Source organism: Cetorhinus maximus, chromosome 13 (genome assembly GCF_964194155.1).
Source record: "Cetorhinus maximus chromosome 13, sCetMax3.hap1.1, whole genome shotgun sequence".
NCBI lineage: Eukaryota > Metazoa > Chordata > Chondrichthyes > Lamniformes > Cetorhinidae > Cetorhinus > Cetorhinus maximus.
The window spans coordinates 101,886,805-101,911,317 of NC_135891.1; the positions used below are offsets into that span (position 1 = coordinate 101,886,805).

The 24,513-nt window shown below is 39.4% G+C and overlaps 1 protein-coding gene across 7 annotated transcripts in view; it reads right to left on the minus strand.

Annotated features, from left to right (window-relative positions):
* The window catches only part of dot1l (DOT1-like histone H3K79 methyltransferase), a 113,493-nt gene that overhangs the window by 55,135 nt on the left and 33,845 nt on the right, over positions 1–24,513 (minus strand). For 6 of the 7 annotated variants that reach the window (XM_078555903.1, XM_078555898.1, XM_078555901.1 and 3 more), the window contains exons 8-17: positions 23,858–23,913; positions 13,205–13,284; positions 12,080–12,148; positions 9,819–9,925; positions 8,781–8,822; positions 8,476–8,553; positions 7,769–7,997; positions 6,204–6,317; positions 1,642–1,733; positions 641–742 (exon numbers count right to left, since the gene is read on the minus strand). In XM_078555903.1, the coding sequence (XP_078412029.1) occupies positions 641–742; positions 1,642–1,733; positions 6,204–6,317; positions 7,769–7,997; positions 8,476–8,553; positions 8,781–8,822; positions 9,819–9,925; positions 12,080–12,148; positions 13,205–13,284; positions 23,858–23,913 (969 nt within the window). The remainder of the gene's footprint in view (positions 1–640; positions 743–1,641; positions 1,734–6,203; positions 6,318–7,768; positions 7,998–8,475; positions 8,554–8,780; positions 8,823–9,818; positions 9,926–12,079; positions 12,149–13,204; positions 13,285–23,857; positions 23,914–24,513) is intronic. The other variant, XM_078555902.1, reaches the window with a different exon arrangement.

Here is a 24,513-nt window from a genome sequence, read left to right on the forward strand (position 1 = left end):
TAATCCGATTGGTTGAAGTGCCCTGCTCATAAATTCCCTGTGGAGGGAGCTGTGCTGAAACAGGCACCAGTTGGAGGCCGTCTCAGCTCTAAATTCCACAAGAACTCCCTCAAGCAGACGTGAAGGTGAACAGTGAGCACCATTCCTTCATCGGTGACTGCCAAGTCCGGGCCACTGTTTCCAGCATTGAGTTACTGTGTAGTATTTCACAACCGTGCCCCAAAAAGAGGGATGCCACCCCACTCATCACATCAACCATTCAATTGCGATATTAGCAAGCATTCAATATCTTGTCTAAGAACTCCAAGTCCTTCTTTATAAAGGGGAAGTGAATGACAAACGAATTAACCTTGAACAGTTTAATCATGACCACTTTTTGAGCAGCTAGAGAACAACGGCACAAAACCAGAGATAACAGCAACACAACGTAAATTACTGTGTACAATGAAAACAAAGCAAACAATAACAAAAATGCCAGCGATGCATGGCCATGCTTCTTCCTCACAACTCCAGGAAGGGTTTCACTTGAAACATGAATTTCTATTTTACTGATAAAAGGGAAAATAAATTCTATGTTCAAAGGAATGCAGCCCTCAATCAGTAGCTTTATGTTTTACAGATGTGGCCACATAGTTTATACCTCTTCAAGTTTTTGCTGAAAAAGAAGGCGGACTTCTTCTTTCTGTGTCTGACAGTGCCTAAACAACTGCTGTGCTGTTCCGGTCAACTGCATATTCTTCAACTGCAAACAAAGAGGTTACATTTCGTTAACAGCTACCTTATAGGCATGCATTTTCTCAAATTCAAACTTAGCATAGCAATCGATGTATTTATTCCAAGTTAGAGATCATGTTAAGGGTTTAGTGCTAAACTTAAACTGCTTTTATTTTAAACCCAAAAATGAAACTACAATGTTCCTCCACTGATTTACTTTGAAAAATCCTCAATTTTTGTTCATGCCATAATTTTAAGAGTGAACTCTAATTGTATGTCAAATGTCATTTGTAGTGAACATTCCAATGGAAACCAGATTCATTGTTCATCCTACAGCCGCTACATCAAATCTGACAACAAGGAGTTTTAGCTTTTGCAGGAAGTACCTGAGAGAGGCTCAATCATAATTGATAATTAAATTCATAGAGCTCAAGAGTCAGGGGGAAATAAAACAGGGGCAAAAAGGGCTGAGTGAGAGACAGAGCAAGGGGGGAAGAAAGTGCAGGGAGCAGGAGGGAAGGCGGGGGGGGGGGAAATGAGCAGCAGAGAAAGTGGCGGAGCGGATTCACTATTGTAATGTAGGAAACATAGCAGCCTTTTTGTGTACAATAAGTTCCCAGAAACAGCAATGTGAAAATGAACAAATAGTTTGTTTTAGTGATGTTGATTGCGGGAAAATTACTGGCCAGGACACCAGGGATAACTCCCCTGCTCTTTGGTGCAGTGTCATGGTATTTTTTTTTATATCCACAATAGAGGGCAGGCTCTTGCCCCTCCTCTCACTAACCACCACATCCAACCCCCAATGTTAAACATCTCATCTGGAAAAAAAAGTACCTAAAAAAACTGACAGCCTATCCTGTTGTTTTGACTACATTACAAATGTTTAACTGCGATCAGAATTTAATGATGATATAAATATTGTACCTTTTCCTGGTCCAATAACTGCTGTAAGTTTGTCTTGTACTGAGGTGTCTTCATATATGCCATGAACTGCAGATACTGTAACCTGAAAGACTCTGTATTTGGTCAAGACTAGTTAATGCATTATTCTTTTAATTTCTTCTTAAATGAATACATTCCTACCGCCAAAATACATTAAACTAAAAAAACAATATTGTGTACTTGGGAGGGAAATTTTCAGAACATCAACTGTATTTTGAACTTTAGTGAATCCAGAACACTTGGCGATGGATTTCTTCAATAAAATAGTTGGTTAAATAGATAACGAGTATGAAGTTGCTCTTCCAAGTACTTAAATGGGTGCTTCAGATGAAAAGACATAGTAACATAACACTCTAGCAATAGAGGATAAGTAAAACAGGTCTAACAGCAGAACAATAATATTCAAAATCCAGTCACATTTCAGAGTACTGTATAAATACTAAACTTAAAAGCACACTTTTAAGAAGAGATACAGTACAATGTGTGTGGGTATACTACTATTCTATGCCTCTGTATGTGACAGGGCCACTCCATACTTTCCATACAAGACATGCTAAGCAGATACAACAAAATAAAGTAAAACAATTGGAGGATAAAAATCACATTGAGCCATATTCCTAACAATAGGATTTAGCGGCGCAGTCCAAGACCTAAGGGGCTGGTAACCTGACTTTTAGCCATGGATAAGGGAAATGATTTAAAGGAATCTGCTTAGCATCACCACATTTTAACTATAATAATTCCCTCACAACCCCTTCAATGTCCATCCCATAATGCTTCTGCCTCATGCATGGCACAAATTACCATTAATCAAAATTAAATCGCATCCTGTGGAATGTACCCATGGCTCACCATTCCTCATTTTCCTTCACCTCTCAACTTTTAACACAGATACAAATACCTTCCTCCTCCAATATCTTTCCACTGCAATCCATCTTTGACACAATGACCCATGCTTTACTCTAACCATTAGAAAGTACTAATTCCTGGCAATGGCTTTTCCTCCTCTGTTTGCACATTTATCTCTGGTATAATTAACAGTACATCTTCAGCCATCTACAGTTCGCTATCTGAATGACAAACTCTAAAAGCAGCTTCAACATATGCAATGACAACATTCTGCTCTACCTGTGTCATTGATCCAAGGGTTGTTGCCATGCTCTTAAACTGCACATATATCAAAATATGAATGAGCTATAACTCTCCCCAGTTGAAGATCGGCAAACTGAAGTCGTGTCTCCATCTCCAATCAACAACTTCAGCCTCAGGTCCATTAACACAGCCAGCAGTCATCTCAAGCTGCGACAAGCGTAGTCCACTGGCATCCAGCTCAACCAGTTCCTTCCAACTTTGCAATATTTGTCACCTGCACCCCATTTTCTCCCCTTCTAATACCAAATCCACACCTTCATGACCTCAAAGTTGAATTTCTCCCAAGTTCTCACAGCTGGACTCCCAGCGTAAATTCTCCACAAGCATCAACTCATCCCAACTGCATCCTGTACGGTCATTCATGTCAACTCTTGCATTTCCATAATCCCCATCCTTTCTTAACTCCACTGGCTAAGTGCTGCAGCATTCCCATTTCAAAATTTTAATCCTCCTTTGCCAATTCCTGCAGAATCTCACTCCACCCTATCTTTGTGACCCCCCCACCACCCTATTCCTTGCATTGATACACCTACTTGCTCCTGAATCCCTCCAATCCACCACCGGCAGCGACTCACTTAGCCACAATGTCTTGTAAAATTTTCTACTTTTGTTCTATATGCCTTTCCATCCTTCGACAATCTCCTCAAAACCTTGTTCTTGAACTGTGTTTTTGCTCTCCCATCCTACACTCATTTCATGCTTTAGTAAAAAGTTTAAAGTGAAAAGAGAGCAATGTAAAGTACTCAATCCTAGCCTTACTTAGGTGGATGTAATTGAGTCAAAAATAAACGCAATTTTACCAGCAGCATCCCATGTAGTTGGGTTATACAGAAGGGGGGATACTTTTGCCTTGTAGACTGTAATCTTCAGTCAAGGTCAATGAAGGTTGCTCAGCTTCAAAGGTCTATCCGCTGATTTGCCCATTACAGAGACCTGTCACATTGCATCAGTTTCTGGTTAATAATGTGTTAGGAGTCTGATGGATTTTATTTCTACCAGCTCTTTCCACATAATTTCAAATCAGCGCAGAAGTAGCATGTCTAAATGGCTTCATCTTTGTCTTGGTATCATCTGCCAAGGAGCCATTACTACAAATTGCACTAAAACTCATTTTTGCTAAACTACTATGGGATAAGTCATTCCATGTGTCCCAGTTCCCAGTCCAGTGATTCAAACAACAGAAATCCACACAGAAAATTAGAGCACATAGACCAGTACACCCAATTTACAACCTATACTACTTAGTCCATTAATTTTGAAAAATTTCACATGGGCTGCCAATCCGACATGCTAATCCAGTGCTTCCCAAACTTTTTCTTCGGTGTGGCCACATTTTAATGCCTTAAGCTTTGCATGACTCCAGAGTGAAAATGAGGAATACAAAAAGTAGTTGAGTAGCCAGGGGAGGAGCTTCATTTGCTGAGGCTGAGAGAGAGAGAAAAGAAAGAGAGAGAGAGAGAGAGAAAGAGAAAGAAAGAAAGGAGAGAGAGAGAGAGAGAGAGAGAGAGAGAGAAAGAAAGAAAGAAAGAGAGAGAGAGAAAGTGGGGTGGGGGGGAAAGAAAGAGAGAGAGAGAGAGAGAGAAAGAAAGCATGGTGCAAAGTGCTTAAACTGCAGGGTTCTTTAAAAGAAATGCCTATGTTTTCACAGATCTTTTTTGCAGCAGCATTTAGGCTTCAAAGATGTGTAAGGCCATGCCAACCATGAGAAATAAATGCAAGAATTTAAAGAGGTCTTGCAGCTGTTAACATTCAGGTCCAAGCTCCACAAAAGCCATCGCTGCCTCAGAGCTCAGCCCCAAAATTTTATCATGTGACCCCACTGAAGGTCTCGACCCACAGTTTGGGAAGCCCTGTGCTAATCACTGCATCATTTCCAAGTAGAATGTTTAAAACACTAGGTTTCTCGCAATCTGCTGTCAAAGTGGCAAGAGTTAGTCAGTCAGTATCTGTAGGCCATTGTTATTTGTCCTTACAAATGCTAGTGGCTTAAATGTTAAGAATTTACTTGGCTATTGAGAATTTTTCACTCTGACAAGTATAACTACAGCATTATTTCACCTTGAGATGTTTCTATGTTAAGTCTAAATAAGATTCAAGAATTCAAACATTACCCAACCAAAAATGGCATTTTTCAAACAAGCAGGACCAAAAAGCACAAGCATTTAATTTGCATCTTTGACTACTTCCAAGTAATTTCCAAAAAACCGAGTAACGATCAAACTCAGCAATTCACATCAGCTCTGTACGCTTTTACGCACTTGCTGCACAATGACAAGTCAGTAAAGTTTTAATTCTACTTTATAACTTTGCTCATCGCAACATGTATACAAGTATACTTGATGACCTCTCCCTGTTCCACATGTTCCTGTAGTTCTCAGAATGGTCAGTTCTTGTCCCATGGTTGGGCAGAGTTAGGATCCATAGTGCACTGCTCATACACCAATAACCTGCTCCAGTGCCTATCGAAACCCAAGTTGCATCATTAAATGCCTGCAATCAGATTTGCATGCAAGGGATCCAAGATGCCTTTTGAAAACATCCAATCAAATGGACAAGTTAGAACAGGTTGAGGCTAAGTGGCCAACATGAATGCCAACAAAGAGAGGAGACTACAAAGTACTTGGAGTTCATCAACAGGCGGGCAACGCAAGATGTAAAATTGATTAATAAATTTTCTCACACATATCAAGAGCAAAGCGGTTACAATAAACACAAAATTCCAGGGTTATTCAAGCAGATCTATCATTAAATCATTTCCAATTTTGAAGTATTAAAGTGGAAGCAAAAAATAACAGCATTTCTATTACAGCTGGATAGTAACAATGGGTTGAATTTTATGGCCCCGTCATGGAGGGATGGGGCCGTAAAATGAGGCCAACCATTCAAAAGTCAGAAGACCCCACCAGCAGGATGGGTCGTAAAATTCCGCCCAATGTTTATAAAAATAGAAAGAATTATTCTTACACTGAATTGAAGACCCAAACGATCATTTAACTCTTTCGAGTTATCAACAGTCACAGATTGTAACTCTTTTTCGAGTACAATCACAGTTCTTGGTTTCCGGGAGTGGGACATGAACCCACAACCCTCTCATTCAAAGGCGAGGGTGCTATGTCAAGTTGGTTAGGTATTGAATCAAGAACTGGACTAGACAGTTGCGTCAGGTGAAAATAATGAATAAAGGCTCAAGAGTTAGGGAGTTTTGACTATCTTTCAAAACAAACTTAAATAGCAGTAGGTAGAAAATGGAACATGACATGGAACAGCAACAAGCAGACGTTACATAGAACAGTGCTGCTTACAGACTGTAGCAGAAAGAATCGCAATTACATTTACATAAATAAAGCTATAAAATTACATGTAGACAAACGCCAAAATGCGGCTGTACTTACCTAGCAGCTTCTGTAGTGCAGGTGGTGTAGGACCCAGTAAAAACTGATTGGGTGAATAGCGTTGCACTTTGGGAGGTAGTTGGTAAAATGGACTATGAGGTGACTTGTATGCATCTGAGAAACAAAAGCAATAGACTCAAGGTTTTTGCAAACTATCAGTTTTTCAGTTACAATTACCCCAAACCTTATGGCAATACCCAATATCATTCAGACTTCAAGACAAAATGGTGTTCTCAACTAAATCATCCAATATTCCTAAACGTAGTTGCAAGGCTAGAGAAGCAAATCACTGATGTATGCAGGCAAAGCCAAATTTGTATTGAACTCTACTGCTGCAATTAGAAAACTTGAAATAAGGTCAACACATACAAAATGGAAAGTATTTTTCATGCCAAAGTAAGTATTTTAAGTGGTAGGATATGGCCATGAGTAGCCAAATTATACACAATCAATATTTTGTGGTGCCTATTGTCATGTATTATGCTTCCAGATTTGCTTTATTCTTATAAAACAATATAACACCAATTATATTATTCACAACTAACTGATCAGAAAATCAAAAACGATTATCTTTATCAGCAATAAGTTAAATCCCATATTCTGACAAGGAAATCCTTGCATGTGGGGACCAAAAATCTGCACATATTTTTGGGGAGAGAATGGACATTTAAAAATGAATTGTACAAAATTGTACACAAAGTAAGTAACAGCCATTCACTGGTTGACCAGAGTCAAGCTGCCTGGTTTAAAATCCAAACAATGCTTGGCAGTTAACTGTCAGCCACCATCAACTGGTGCATTCTCCATGTCAACACCTCTACCAGAGTCCATTTACCAATCAATCATCACTCTCTTCTCATACAGTATATGTTCTTCCCCTGACATTGGTGTTTTCTTGCGAATTGTCCTGAGTGCAAGATGAAAAGCTTTGACAAAAAATATTTTTTTTTTTTTGGCAATACCCAAGTTCTGTACTACCAAACGACTATTAACACAAATTGTATAAAATTGGCACTTTTGGACTCTCAGAATAAATCACTGAGTGATCAGGTTAAATTTAGCACAATGCCTATTTATTAAGTAAAAGAAAACTTCAATTCATCTTTTTTCAAAATCAAAACATCAAAGACAAACTTCTTCCAAGAATTAGTTGGTTAAGTTGTGCAAAAGCTATTAAGGTGATTAGCTCACCTAAACAACGTACTATTGATAGATTTGTTCACTATTAGAAATTAAGCAGCACTGTCAGGACCTCCAGAAATGAAGCATCACACTACTCAACTCAAAATAATTACCTCCGATTTGACAACAGCATGTCAATTGCAGATTTAATGTATTTGGTTTAATGAACACCAAGGTAATACAGCAAGCTTTTTGCTAAATACAGAAGCCTTTTTTGGTGACAGTCTAACTTAATCAATGCAACTCAAAGTGTGCAGGACAACGCATAGCTAAAACAAGGTTGTTTATTCAGTATAAAAACAGAAAATCTGAAAATACTCAGCATGTCCGGTTTTTATTGCCTATACATAAGTATAACAAACGACAGCTGATGTTTAACTTACCCTGAGGTGAGGATGCCGACAGAGTCTGAGCATGTAAAAGATCCAGTGCAGATTGGCTTTTCTTGGTATTCCTTTTTGAAATCGCAGTGCTCATTTTCTTGGGGCGGCCTCTTTTTCTAACTGCAATTCTCTTGCTTTTATTAATTATCTTACTCTTACGTGGTTTAGCAGGTGAAGATGCTTTTTTAATCCCGGTTACCCCAGTTTTTTCCTCCTCAGGACCAGAATCCTGCCAATGACAATGTCACAATTACTAGACTTTTAAAAAAAAAATAGCATCCATTCATTGATACCACAGGAAACCAAAATCATGACATACTTTTGCTTCCGAGTAAAATATATATTCTTTTCCCCTACCACATTTTCTACTATTCTAACAATTTAACAGGATCAGCAGTTTAAAGACGCTTCAGGGAAGGCTCAAAATTGACGATATTTAATTTACTCTAATACAGAAAAAAAATTGAAAACTAAAAAGCTAAATTGATCTTTGAATCCAGTATTCAGTCAGCTATGATGTACATATCAACAGCAGTGCTAGACATCCAACATACATAATATTTCAGTTCCAACTTGAAATAAATCATAAAAGGACAATTATATTCTCAATGATGCAAGCTACAACTCCCAAATAGTTTTCTGCAGTGGTTTTAAGATCAGATAGGCTGCTAAAACTTATTTAATTAAAATTGAACATGGCACAGTACCTTGGTTGGAGTTGTTGTACTACTCTTATTTTCTTTATTTTCCTTTTGTTGTCTACGTCTAGCTGCCTCTTGTTCCTCCTGTAACAAATGTTAAACAACTATCATTCGGAGTGCAGGTACGGGGTGAGGGAAGAAAAAAAAAAATTAGATTAGCAATACACTGCACATTTTCAGACAATTATATTTCTAGTACCAGGAGGTAGAGACAAGCATGTTCGATTAAGAGTAATCTTCTTTGACTTCAAATTCGTAAGCTTGTCATACTGACCGAAATAATTTTAGTAAGCAAGCAAAAAAAGACTTACCCTGAGTTTTGGATTTTTGAGACTAGAAAAGTAGTTTTCAAGCTGAAATGGAAAAAAAGGTTTTGCTTTCTTATTGTTGTGCTTGGAAAACAGTATACTAGTTGATTGGCAATTAAATAATCTGGCAGAGGTTCTGGAGCTGACTGAAGCCAAAGCAGATGTAATCATTACTCTGGATCCAAGCCTAGGCATACCTGTCATTCTACTGGCAGAACAAGGAGCCCTCCCCTCCTCACAACACCCCACCCCCAAATCAAGAGCACAAAACACAAACTCTTAGCAACAAGATATATTTCCCTGCTGTGACGCAAATTACATAAGACCATAAGAGCAGAAATTAGGCCATTCGGCCCATCGAGTCTGCCCCACCATTCAACCGTGGCTGATATGTTTCTCAACCCCATTCTCCCACCTTCTCCCCTCATCTTAAACAATCATGCTACCTAAGCACGATAGATATTTGTCAGAGTGAGTAATGAACAGACTATGTCACAAGCAAAAGAAACATTGGGAGAAATGGGACCCCTTTCAGTAGGCCAGTATCCAACCCACCCGAATCTCCCATAACCAGCTCAGTCCAGCCAGTGCTACCAACATGAGAGTTCCCAATACCTACACAACAGAAACAAGGGCTCGTCATTGATCCAGCCCAACAAAATCCCCCCATCTACATAGTTGAGATATCTCCTCCAGTAGAGATGGCAAACTTAAGAATTGCAATTAAACATAGAGCTAATATAACGCACACAGGAGGAAAAAGAAGTGTCTTTGTGGGAAATATAAATCAATTAAAAATATAGAAGCTTGCAGTGGAAGTAAAATGCGACTTTAAAAGTATGAAAAAGCTACCTTTTTAAACAATGTTTCACTTTTTGCACCACACTTCTCACCAACACAATCATTCAGCTGCAATTCCATTCATCACACAAAACCATTAAAACTATGGCAAAGGTCACTAATAACACCATTCCCTCCCATCCCCTATGAACAATAACTGGCACATTCCCAGTAATTTAGACAACACAACACACTACTTACTATGGTCCGATCAATTGTATGCAGGTAATAGGAGACTGGTTTACCAGTCCACGAAACTGAGCCTCGCAGTGGTGATAACTCCACAACTCTCATGATGGTGCCAATATCTTTGAAGAACATAGAAGTACAAAAATACATGCTTGTCATACATGAATCCAATATTACATGAACATTTCACCAACTTGCTTGGTTTTAAATTTCAAATAACAATTGCTGACTAGAAAGCATTTCCAAATAAGTTTGCAATTGTAATCAATGAGCAGGCTTTCCTGTGTAAAACTTTTACCAATTTTTTTTTCACTCATGGGATGGCTAGGCCAGCATTTATTGTTCATCCCTAATTGCCCTTGAGGGGGTGGTGGTGAGCATCCTTCTTGAACCACTGAAGTCCATGTGGTGTCAGTACACCCTCAGTGCTGCTAGGGAGGGAGTTCCAGGATTTTGACCCAGCAATCACTGCAACAATTTCCAATCGCATTGGATCAATCTGATCAAAAATTTCCCAATAATTCCCCCAACAGGGGGAGATGATGGCATAGTGGTAATGTTACTGGGCTAGTAATCCAGAAGCCCAGGCTAATGCTGTGGGAAAAGGGTTCAAATCCCACCATGGCAGCTGGTGAAATTTAAAATCAATTAATAATCTGGAATTGAAAAGCTGGTCTAAGTAATAGTGACCATGAAACCATTGCTGATTGTTTTAAAAACCCATCTGGTTCACTAATGCCCTTTAGGGAAGGAAATCTGCAATCCTTGCCAGGTCTGGCCTACATGTGGCTCCAGACCCACAGCAACGTGGTTAACTCTTAACCTTCTGAAATGGTGTGGCAAGCCCCTTGGTTCAAGGGCAATTAGGGATGGGCAACAAATGCTGGCCTAGCCAGCAATGACCAGAATAAAATTAGTCTGCATAGTTTCTTCAGAAAAGGGTAAAAATTTATATCTGCAACATTTATAACTGTACTTGAAAAAACATCAAGATCTCAAAGTATTCTAAAAATGGCCCCTAGCTTAAAAGATGGGACATCCAAAATTGCATGTTTCAAAATTCTAATTTCAATGTGCAAATTTTTATGTTCGCCATTTAATTGTAGTTTCTGTATTTATACAGAGATTGATTCTGCAAAGAGAAAAGTTTTTTTAAAAAATACATTTGGAATTTTAAATGTTTTACACCCGTACACTCAAAAAATCCCCAACAAAAAACTGTCAAAAACCCATCTTAAACTACAGTTGGTTTTCTGTCCAATACCAAATTTGGCCTGCTCGGAACCTCTGCTGTACCGACCTTCATGAACTCCCTGTCCACCAGTGCATATGAAAATCTCCTCTTGTATAAATTCCTCCATGACTTAACCTAACCTCCACCTGCCATGTTTCAGCTTTGCCCTTCCAATCTCCACAATAGAGCCAAGCTTACAAATATCTTGGCCCTATGCTCTAGGCCTCCTTTCCTAATTCCCTCAGCTACGTTGCTAACTTTCATGCCTCAAAAAGCCTTCGTACCTAAACTTCTGACGCTGTTTTCAATTCACCTCTCTCAACCCTTCAATTATTAACCCTGCATCAGTTTCTTCTTTTTTAACACCTTATAAGAAAAGGCGTTTGTACAAATACCAGATTTTGCTGTCAGTTATACTAAAACATAGTAATAAATGCTTCTCAAAAACTTGAGCAGTTTCCTGTTCAAATGTTTCTTAATTTCCTGCAATAATGCACCATGTTGCAGCGGGACTGGCACCATCTGAGCAACAATGCCAGTATACAGTTAAATTTCTGCTGACAATTTGGAAAAGGACTGTGTAGCTACACCTATAAAAAAATGGGCACAATGCACAAAGTGAATTCAAGTATGAAAATAATTTTGATCAGTCATAACCAAAACAACTTGGATTCTACAGAACAAATCATTGGATCCACTGCCAAATCAATGCCAGTGGAAACAGTGTTAAACCGTAAAACAGGACTGCACAGAAATCTCAGTTAGCAAATATAAATTGTTTTCTTTTTGGGAGTAAAGACCTTGAACCGATTCACGCAACCAGTCTAGTAAAAAATCTTAAGAGCAGAGACAAAATTATCAAAAGTCCTAATGTATTACCTCCAAATAAGTTCTGAAGGTTTTGAATATTGTTTTCAAGAAACCGGTCATGAATTCATCAAAAATGTATATACTTTGTAACAACTGATTAAGGAATGTGGGGCTGGGATGCTAGAGCCATATTAAGCTAAGTAAAAACCCAAGTTCAATGAAAACTTACCACTCAAGTTCCGGCTATTTATTCTGAAATTCAATGGTGCAAAGGGTTTGGAAGAGACAATTTTGCCACCTGTAAAAATGATGATAGCCAATTACAAATTCCTCAAGCTGTACTCCACATCTTTTCAAATCATTTTATAAACTTTAAGTATGAAATCTACATGGATTGATCTTAATTTAAATGCAAAATGTTCACACAGGTCAAGTACACAACTAAGAAAGCATCCATAAAATTGCGCTTTTGTAGAAAGCCTTATTTGACTGCAACATGGATTGCTAATTCTGGTTTATACTCTCAAGTGGTCAATAACTTCCCACTCCCATCATGTAGAGCTTCATGCCACAAGTAGAGTTAGATAGTTGTATAACTTAGCTATTCCAACTGGGGCTGTTTTTAATCAAATTAAGAGATGATTTGATAGTGTTTAAATTATGATGGAATGGGAAAGAGTGGGCAGAAACAGGCTATTTTCAGTGATTGCAGGCTGTGGAATAGGGGCCAGCCTTGCTTTTAATCGTCCAACTGAGTGCAAGACAAACCTTGGACAGCATAACACGACACCCTCCCCCAATCAAATAGCTATGATTTGGTATTACCCATCAAGCCCATGGTCAACCATTCAACTACTCAGATGGAATGTGGAAGCAAAGGCAAATAAAATAATTGGAAGAAATGTAGCATAATGTGCTCCCAATTTTAATTCACTCAAAACAATCTGAACAGGTCTCAAGGTGGAAACAAATGCACATATGATGCTAATTTAAGTAACCAAGTACCACTTGGCCCAACAAAATAGGCAGTATTCAGCAACTATATGCAGCTCTATTAAGGAAATTTAAATTGAAAGTTCCATGTCCACCCATGGTATTATCCTGGCTGGAAATTATGAAACACCAACTACTACAGTTTTAAACTGATTACTACTTGAATGAGTACTGTAATGTAACAATAGGGAATATCAATTTGATAATGTAAATTCAATCCAAGCTCAAAGATCCACTACTTTGCAAAGTCACATTTTAATAATTTTAATTTTTTGAACAGGGTAGGAACAACAGTGTTGCTGGTTTGAGGTAGCTAATTTCTGTTGCTAATAAAAGTTAAGAAAAAATCAAGTGCTCTTACCTTCCTTCATGTTTGCAAATCGTTCCTTCAGCTGGTGATCCACCTCGGGACCAAAGGCAAAATTATTCACAAACACAACACTGTAAAGAAATACTGAAAATATAATCTCTCATCACCAATAACCGCAATATAAAACAGGGTGCATTAATAATTATGTCAATTGATACTTGTGACAAAGTTCATTCTTCATCATAATTAAGCACTGAAAAAAACATTTCTTACTTAAAAACACAGTCATTTGAAACACTTGCATTCCTGAAGTATATTGTGCCATAAAAAGTCAACAATTGTCAATGCAGAATTTCACACCGAATAAAGTCTGAGGGAATAAACTCAAATTATACATAAAAAGATAAATACTAAAACAGAAGTAAAACATTGCAAATGCTGGAAATCTGAAATAAAAACAAAAAAATGCTGGAAATGCTCAGCAGATCAGACAACATCTCTGGAAAGAGAAATAAATCAATCTGAAATGTTAACGCCATGTCTCTCTCCACAGCTGACAGTGAGTATTGCCAGCATTTTATTTTTATTTCATAACAAATACTACATTGTTCCAGTACATTTACATGGGAAAATATAATGAACACACCCAGATTACAGTACCCGCTTCTGAGGTTCTATCCTAATATTGTCTTCAGGCTGGAAAAATACCGTAAGGTCTTCACTTTCAAATTATGCCATCGAGTGTGGTCTTACAAATTTATGTTGCTCATGGTCCCTTAAAAATTTGTGTGTGTGGCTGCGCACCCACATTATTTATCACATAAGGCCTGCGCAGTACCTTCCAGGTTGCTGCATGGCCGCCACCCGTACAGCTTAGCGGGAGCGTTGATGACATCCATCAAACCCTGTAGGAACAAATCCAACCTTGACTGGTTCTGGGGAAAATGATCTCCATCAGTCACTCTCCTCCACCCCACCCCCATACCTCATGACATTATCAAGCCAATCCTTTCAACTCAACTCCTGGACAACACTCTTGCAGCATAGGACTCAAATGCGACAGCCTGCTTTTTTTTGATCTACTACAATCTAAATAATATTACCCTAAGAGTTTAATAAACATGAAATAAGCAGTATCCCTAAAACACCCTGCAACTACAAGAGTGATACCTATGATTCTCAACTGGTTGACAGGAAAGCAGGTAATATTCTGAATCTCTTGACCCAAATAAAACTGAGACCATCTTCGATAGAAACTTCGAGTGAGCTGAAAGACCTACTCTATCTTTATGCTGAAATACATAGGGTTGATCTATGTCTCACTCTGCCACACTAACTTTGGGACTCAAAATAATGCTATTAATAATGATGCCTTACTAAAAATTAACAAAGTCAAACATTCAAATAATGAGTTTCTCAATTTATTAAGGGTAGGTTTACAGTTAGGAATAAGGAAATGTTTATCTGCAGTGCAGGAACAGGGGGTTAAGGGGGATTGTGGGGTGCGATTGTCCTAAATGGACAAATTCCTATAGAAAGAAGGATGACTGAATTGTGAATATACATTACAGTTAGCAAACTGAACACATTCAAAGCAAACAGTCCAATTAACAATATACCCCCAATAGCTTTAGCATTCAAATTGATGACTTCTCAATTGCACCATAAAAATCTAACACTACCCCTACTTGCACGTGTTCCATAAACAAATTAAAGTGTCAATATAACTCCTATGATTAAATTTCAGACTTACAGATTCAATGTAAACAAAATAGTGAAAAATGTTAGTGAATATCACATTAGCTCATATATCAGTGTGCTAAATTTTTAGAATTCTAATTTTTTAAGCACAAGTTGGTGTTCCTAGAGTCATAACAGGAAAACAGTTTTGATAAGTTAAGAAAAGATTCGAAACAATGTAAAGGTGATGCTCAGGACATAATTTAACTTCATAATTTAATCTTTCTGGGAAAATGTAACTTCCAGAAACTGAGTTGCCCTCAGCAAAAATGATCTCAATAAGCCTCTCGTACATAAACTGCAGGCACACATTCATACAATCCAGTTTCTACTGCATTATCTTACTATATGAAATACAATACACGGTTAATCACTACTAAGTCAAAACCTCAAACTCAATACTCAAAACAAAGATAAATACCAAAGAATAATAAAGCAGTAAGGGGCTATCCTACCTATCATGTGCCAATGCCTGAAACAGCATTTGTTCTAAAATGTTACCCAGAACACTCAGTTTCTTAATTAAAAATAACTGCATGGAGAAGAATTTGCTCATCACTAAAATTAGCTACATCAAATGCAACTAGTATACTTCAACAGCTAGATTTTGCACTAAACACACTATCTATACCTTGAAGCTCTCTCTTCCCCCTAATCCTATCAACAGTATTCAAAGTCAATGGTCATGAAAAGAAAACAGCTTTGAATTAGTGTTTGATAACCCCAAGGATCATGCAACAAGCAACTGCTTAAATTACGTGTTGTGTAAAAACTTAGCCAGAAAAGTTTGGAATATAAAATCTCAGCTTAAAGATGAGGGAGGCATCAAAAAAAAAACCAGGGTAGAAAAGAAAGAAAACCAAGGGCAATGTTTGTGTACAAATAAGCAAAGTAGAAATAAAATTAATGACTTCAGGGTAAAGGCACCCCTAGGTAGCAGTGACCAAAATATGATTGCATTCTACATCCAACATGAAAGGGAGAGGAGTGGGTCTAGGACTGGTATTTTAAATTTAAATAAGGGCAACTATGTAAGCATGAAAGCTAAGCTGGCTGAAGTTGACTGGCTCACTAGGCTAGGGAATAGATCAATAGAGAAGCAGCAGCAGGCATTTAAGGGGATTTTTCACAATACTCAGAATAACTGTATTCCTACTAGAAAGATTGATTCTAAAGGGAGGACCCATTAGCTAAAGAAGTTAGGGAAAGCAGACTTAAGTAAAAAGCTTATAACTGCGCAAGGATGAATGGCAAGACAGCTGATTGGTCAGATTGTAAAGGACAGCAGCGAATGACTAAAAGGTTAATCGGGGAGGCAACGGCTTAGTGGTATTGTCGCTGGACTAGCAACAGACCCAGGGTGATGCTCTGGAGACCCGGGTTCAAATCCTGCCACGGCGGAGGGTGGAATTTGAATTCAATAAAAATCTGAAATTAAAAGTTCAATTGTTGTAAAAACCCAACTGGTTCATTAAATCTGTTGTCCTTACCTGGTCTGACATGTGGTGACTCTTAAATGCCCTCTGAAATGGCCTAGCAAACCACTACAAAGTCACAAAAAAGGAATGAAACCAGACAGACCGAAAACAACAATGGCAACCTCAGCCCGTTCAGCTCTTACTAACATCTGGGGGCTAGAGCCAAAATTGGGAGAGCTGTCTCAGACTAGTCAAGCAACAGCCTGACATAGTCATCCTCACGGAATCAAATCTTACAGATAATGCCCCAGACACCACCAGTACTGACCAAGCTGGCTGAGTCCTAAATTACATAGCTGCTAGACTGAATCCGCAGCAGGTGGTGAAGGAACCAAGAGGGGAAGAAATATACTTGACCTCATCCTCACCAACCTGCCTGCCGCAGTATCGGTAGGAGTGACCAGTGCACAGTTGCTGTGGAGACAAAGTCCCACCTTCAAAGTGAGCCTCCATCGTGTTGTGTGGCACTACCAAACAACTAAATGGGATAGGTTTCAAACAGATCTAGCAACTCAAGACTGGGCATCCAAGAGGCGGTGTGGGTCAGCAGCAGAATTGTACTCTAACACAATCTGTAACCTCATGGCCCAGCATATCCCCCAATCCACCATTACGGTCAAGCCTGGTTCAATAAAGAGTGCAGGAGGGCATGCCAGGAGCAGCACCAGGCATACCGAAAAATGAGGTGTCAACCTGATGAAGATACACCACAGGACTACTTGTGTGCCAAACTGCATAAGCAGCAAGGGATAGAAAGAATGAAGCAATTCCACAACCAACGCATCAGATCAAGCTCTGCAGTCCTGTCACATCCAGTCGTGAATGGTGGTGGACAGTTAAACAACTCTCTGGGGGAAGAGGTTCCACAAATATCCCATCTTCAATGATGGAGGGGCCCAGCACATCAGTGCAGCAAATGCTTCAGCCTTATCTTTTGCAATCTTCAGCCAGAAGTGCCAAGTGGATGATCCATGTTGGCCTCCTCTGGAAGTCCCCAGCATCACAGATGCCAGTCTTCAGCCAATGCGATTCACTCTACAAGATATCAAGAAACGGCTGAAGGCACTGGATACTGCAAAGGCTATGGGCCCTGACAATATTCCAGCAATAGTACTGAAGACTGGTGCTCCAGAACTTGCCGTGCCCCTAGCCACGCTGTTCCAGTACAGCTACAACACTGGCATCTACCCCATGTGGAAAATTACCCAAGTATGTCCTGTACACAAAAAGCAGGACAAATCCAACCCAGCCAATTACCGCCCCATCAGACTACTCTCGATCATTAAAGTAATGGAATGATTCATCAACAGTGCTATCAAGCAGCACTTGCTTATCAGTAACCTGCTCACTGACACCCAGTTTGGGTTCTGCCAAGATCAATCAGCTCCTGGCCTCATTACAGCCTTGGTTCAAACATGGGCAAAAGAGCTGAACTCCCAAGGTGAGGTGAGAGTGACTGCCTTTGACATCAAGGCCACATTTCACCAAGTGTGGCATCAAGGAGCCCTAGCAAAGCTGGAATCAAAGGGAATCAGGGGAAAACTCTCCGCTGGTTGGAGTCATACCTAGCACAAACGAAGATGGTTGTGGCTGTTGGAAGTCAATCATCTCAGCTCCAGGACATCACTGCAGGCGTGCCTCAGGGTAGTGTCTTTGGCCCAACCATCTTCAGCTGCTTCATCAATGACCTTCCTTCCATCATAAGGTCAGAAGTGGGTATGTTCGCTGATGATTGCATAATGTTCAGCACCATTCGAGACTCCTCAGATACTCAAGCAGCCCATGTCCAAATGAAACAAGACCGGGACAATATCCAGGTGGCAAGTAACATTCACGCCACACAAGTGTCAGGCAATGACCATGTCCACCTTAACGTTCAATGGCATTACAATCGCTGAATCCCCTGCACCCAACATCCTGGGGGTGACCAAAAACTGAACTGAACTAGTCATATAAATACTGCTACAAGAGCAGGTCAGAGGCTAGGAATCCTGCGACAAGTAACTCACCTCCTGACTCCCCAAAATCTGTTCACCATCTACAAGGCACAGGTCAAGAGTGTTATGGAATACTCTCCACTTGGCTAGATGAGTGCAGCTCCAACAACGCTCAAGATGCTTGACACCATCCAGGACAAAGCAGCCTGCTTGATTGGCACCACATCCACAAACATTCACTCCCTCCACCACTGACACACAGTAGCAGCAGTGCATACCATCTACAGGATGCACTGCAGGAATTGACCAAGGCTCCTTCGACAGCGCCTTCCAAAACCACGACCACTATCATCTAGAAGGACAAGAGCAGCAGATAGATGGGAACATCACCACCTGGAAGTTCCCCTCCAAGTTACTCACCATCCTGACTTGGGAAATATATCGCCGTTCCTTCACTGTCACTGGGTTAAAATCCTGGAACTCCCTTCCTAACAGCACTGTGGGTGTACCTACACCACATGGATTGCAGCGGTTCAAGAAGGCAGCTCACCACCACCTTCTCAAGGACAACTAGGGGTGGGCAATAAATACTGGCCCAGCCAGCGAAGTCCACATCCCGTGAATTAATAAAACAAAAGAAGAGTATGAGAGGAAGCTAGCTAGAAATGTATAAACGGATAGCAAGATTTTCTATAGGTATTGAAACCAAAAAAAGGGTAGGTAAAGTTAGTGAGAATGGTGAGTTAATAGTAGATAATAAGGAAATGGCGGATGAAATGAACAAGTATTTTGCTTCTGTCTTCACACTAGAGGATACAAAAAACATAGTAATAGCTGTAAGCAGGTGGTGGTGGGGAGAGGGGAACTTGGTGAAATTACAATCACTGAGGAAGCAGTACTGAGCAAACCGATGGAGCTGCAGGCTGACAAGTCTCTGGGTCCAGATGGATTTCATCCTAGGGTATTAAAAGAGGTGGCTAATGAGGTAGTAGATGTGTTGGTGTTAGTTTTCCAAAATTCCCTAGATTCTGGAAAAGTTCCATCAGACTGGAAAGTCGCAAATATAACCACTCCTTTCAAGAAGGGAGGGAGGCAGAAAACAGGAAACTATAGGCTAGTTAGCTTCACAACTGTAATGGGGAAGGTGTTAAGAGTCAATAATTAAAGCCGTCATAGCTGGGCACTCAAAAAAAAACACAAGGTAATTGGGAAGAGTCAGCATGGTTTTGTGAAAGGGAAATCATGCGTTGGAGGCAGTTCAGAGGAGATTTACTAGACTGATACTTGGATTGAGCAGTTTGTCTTATGAGGATAGGTTGGACAGGCTGGGCTTGTTTTCATGGAGTTTAGAAGAATGAGGAGTGACTTAATTGAAGTATAAAAGATCCTGAATGGTCTTGACAAGGTGGTCATTTAAAGGATGTTTCCTCTTGTGGGTGAGTCCAGGACTAGGGGGCACTGTTTTAAAATTAGAGGTCGCCCTTACAGGACAGAGATGAGAAGAAATGTTTTCTGAGGGTTGTACGACTTTGGAACTCTGCCTCAGAAGACAGTGGAAGTGGGGTCACTGAATATTTTTAAGGCAGAGGTAGATTGATTCCCTTGCTTAACAAGCGACTAAGGTTAACAGGGATGGATGGGAATATAGAACTCAAAACAAACAGATGAGCCATGATCTTATTTAACGGCAGAACAGGCTTGAGGAGCCGAAAGGCCTACTTCTGCTCCCATTTCATATGTTCGTAAAATTGGGGGATATTTAAAACATGGCAATGAGGTAATGGAGGTATTACTATACAAAACTTCAACTTGTACATTGGTGTTTCCACTAATTATCCGAAATGAATTGAGAAATAATGATACTGCAACATCATTGGGCTTATGTTATGGAACAAATCTTGAGAAATACAGGAAGAGATGTACACATAATTCAAAGAAGGTTTCAGAATAGAGCTGTGATAACAAGGCACAAACTATCCAGATGTAGTCTGAGATAACACTAACAACTGCTCAAAATAGGGAAGGGCTCACAGAATGCATTCAGGGCTGTTTTTTCATCAGTTACAATTATAGCTAGTATAACAATTGTTAGACCTAGTTTTGGAAAATGGTCTGGAACAAAAAAGGCCTGAAAGTAGAATATTTAGGATCAGGAATAATAACAACTATGTTTAAAGGCAGAATAGATGGAAGGGTTAAAAAAAAGTGTTTAAAAAGTGCTAAGCTAGAAATGAAAATTTTTAAATGGAAGGAAGCATATCAAATTTAGACAAAATAAACCAGTAGTGGGAAATATTTAAATTCAAGATGGGCGAATTAGAAACAAAAATTATTTCACCTAGAAGCAAAGGGAATGACAGCTAGGGAGATGGGTCTAACCCAAGACTAAGATGGATAATGATGATAAAATGAAGGCTGACATTACAGAAAACTCATGTTAACACAAAACACTCCAAGGCACTTCACAGGAGCATTATAAAACCAAGTATGACATGAAGCTACATCAGAAGATATTGCCCGGGATTTTCTGGCCCTGTCGCAGGCGAGGCGGTGACTCAGCCAGAAGTCCGCTGACTTGCGGCAGGACCAGAAGATCCCAGTGACGGGCAGGTGCGGAAAATCCCGCCCATTAGGTCAGATAACTAAAAGCTTGGTCAAAAAGGATTGTTTTAAAGAATGTCTTAAAGAAGCAAAGTGAGGTGGTGAGGTAGAGAAGCAGAGAGGTGTAGGGAGGAAATTCCAGAGCTTGGATCAGATACCTGAAGGCACAGCAACAAATGGTGGGGCAATTATAATTCAGAATGCACAAGAGGCCAAAATTAAACAAGTGCTGATATTTGAGGATTAGAGCAGCTGAGAGAGATAGGGAGGAGTAAATCCATAGAGGGATTTGAAAACAGGGATAAGAATTATAAGTTAAGACGTTGCTTGACTGGGATACAATGTAGGTCAGCAAGTACAAGGGTCACAGGGAACGGGACTTGCTGAGAGTTAAGGTGTGGGCAGCAGAGCTTTGGATGACCTCAAGTTTACAGAGAGTAGAATGTGAGACACCAGCCTGGAGGGTGTTGAATAGTGAAGTCCAGAGGTAACAAAGGCATGGATGAGGGTTACAGCAGGAGATAAGCTGAGACAGAGAAAAAGTAGTCATGTCATTTTATACGGAGGTGAAAATGGGCAGTCTCAGTGATGGCACTATAAGGTTGGAACCACATCTCAGGATTAAATGTGACACCAAAGTTGCAAACAGATTGGCTTAACTTCAGACTGCTGCCTGAGAAAAGACAGAGTCAGGAGCAAGGGAACAGAGTTTGGAGCAGGACTGAAAACAATGGCTTCAGTCTTCCCAATATTTAACTGGGGAAAATTTCTGCTCATCCAGTACTAGATGTCGGATAAACAGTCTGATAATTTAGTAACAGTGCAGGAGTCAAGAGAAGTAGTGGTAAAGCAGAGCTGGGTGTCATCAGAGTACATGAGAAACTGACAGTGCCTTCAGATGATGTCACAAGGAGATGCGACACAGGATGGGGGCCAAAGAAAGTTCCTTGGGAGACAGCAGATGTAATGGTGGGGGGAGAGCAGAAAAGAAACAGCGAAAGAAAAAAATTACAGAAAGTATTAGGCCAGTAACTCTGCTGCAGCATAAGTATTGGACTTCTGTGCTAAAACTTCTGATATTTAAGACACTTGAAGGAGAGTAAAAAAGCCTAGAGTCACAGTTAGCTGAAACACAATGAATATGGTTAGCTTTAAACTGTGAAACAAACTTCTCAAACGAAAATTGTTTGCAGCATGTGCATAACCATACTAACTTATCCTTCACATACAATCACTATATAAATTCTTATTTCATGCGAATTCCGTAAAAAAAAGCAAACAAAGGAAAAAAAGGATGAAATTCCTGCCAAGCAATTGCAGTTTCAAAAATTGAAGTTTTGGTCATACAAGAGGGGGAATACAGGATTGAACAAAGGACTTTTACTCATTTTTTAAAAAATGATTTCTCAGTTCTCAGATGTGGGCATAACTGGCATTTAATGCCATCTTTCACTGCCCTTAGCAGGTGGCGGCGGACCTTTTAGAATTGCTACAAGAAGTTTGTTACAGCCGAGTGGATTGCTGGGCCATTTCAGCAGGCAGTTAAGTGCCAACCAAAATGGTGTCTGATTGGAGACACATCAGAGTGAATAGGGGTGGCAGGTTTCCTTCTCAAAGACGTTAGTAAACAAGATCGGTTTTTATGACGAGCCAACAGCTTTATGGCCACTTCTACTTCTACCAGCTTTACATTTCATGATTTAAAAAAAGATCTGATTTGAACTTTTCACTTGGTGCGATTTCAACTCACCTTATCTTGATTACAGTTGGCACTACTATAAGAATTATTTGCTTACTGGTACAAATATACAAATTAGGAGGCGTGGGCCACTCAGCCCTTCGAGCCTGCTCTACCATTCAAAAAGATCATGCTGATCTGATTGTAATCTCAGCTCCACATTCCCGCCTACCCCCGATAACCACATTGGTATCACATTGGCATGATCTATTTATAAAAAAAAATCACTGACAAACTGTGAAATTATTGCTTCTGTTGTGGATGCAAACAACAATCCAGGCACAATTTCCACTCAAAATTGTGTTCCTTTTTCATAGTGAAGTTATGGTTCAAGTTTCTACTCAAACACATTTGCATAATTACAAACCTAAAATCTTCCATAAATCAGCTAGGTAAACCAGGTAATGTTATCTAATTTTGTTTTATTTCTCTAACATTAAAAAAATGTTGATGTATGCAAGAATGGTATTAATGTAGCTGAAATTCAGTTCATCACGAAGAAAGCCTTTTAATACGCGTCCACCACCTGTCAATAATAGGACTTCAAATAACTGAAATGATTTTAAAACACTACCTAGAACCATTTACTAACTTAATTGGTGTACACGAGACAGTTCTAGTAAATTAAATATTCTTTAATATTTAAAAACATTTAATAGCACCTATGAGTGGCTTTGCACCTAAAAAATAGCACTCAATTTGAAGAGCCTTCTCAAAGGGCTGCAAATAGATACCAGCAGAAGAAACTCACCAAGCTCATTAATTCAGTCAGGGACGTGGGCAGTTTCCAGGGCAATGTAGCTTTTAAAAATAGCATAAGAGACTCTGGAAACTATTTGGACTTGAAATTCCTTAATCATTTAGGCTGGTTTGGCCTATATCCAGTGAAACCCGGTGGAAACACTATGTTGATGTTTCTATTGATACAAGAACGGTATCTGTAGGCTAGAGAAAGCTGTGCTCTTTTTTTCCCCTAAAAAAGAAACTACAGGTACTATAAGGTCTTACAAGCTGCAGCTGGACTCAGCAAGGATGTATACTTGTGCAACTGATTATATCCCACTTTTGCCCATAACTGATACTCAAATTGTCAAAACCCACTTGTAAAATTATCAATCCCAAAGGGTCAAATGCAGACACCACCTCAACAGCCAACAAAAAAATATTAATGTACTAAACACTGAATTACGTATTATTCTAAACTGGTCACCTTGTACTTGCAATTTTTTCTTTCCATTCTTCAGATAGGAAGTCACCTCTTTCCAGCTAAAAGAAATAGAAACTGCTCAAAATCACAATATACAATTCTCTTATATTTGACCATAAGATGCATATCAAATAAAGAATAAGAAACAAAACATTTAGTTCAAAACTATGCAATTGGTTGCACATTATTTTGCAAAATTCAATAGCCATTATTAGTACAGTACAAACTGGTCTCTACCATGGGTCATCAGTCACTTTCAAAATTCTTAATTCACACCACAGTTTAATGGTTTCCTTTCAGACTTATCAGAAATGTCAATGCCACTATAGAAGTACAAAAATCTCTTATTGAGACCTCACTACGCTAACCAATTCTGGACCTTGATGCAGAATAGTTGGGCACAAGATGCATGATCCTACCTTCAACAATCATAAAACCACTTACTTCCAAACAATGACCACAATGAGACATAGAAAAGTCTGAGTCTCATATATACTTTCTTCACTGGAAAGGCTGGATTGTATCTGTGGAATAAGTATTTGGATTTCTCCCTACAGTCCAAATGACCACTAAGTTAAAAGCAGAGATACTGTTGCACAAAATTAAATTTAAAATAGAAACACATGCAACATTTAAAAATTCATATTAAATTGTCAACA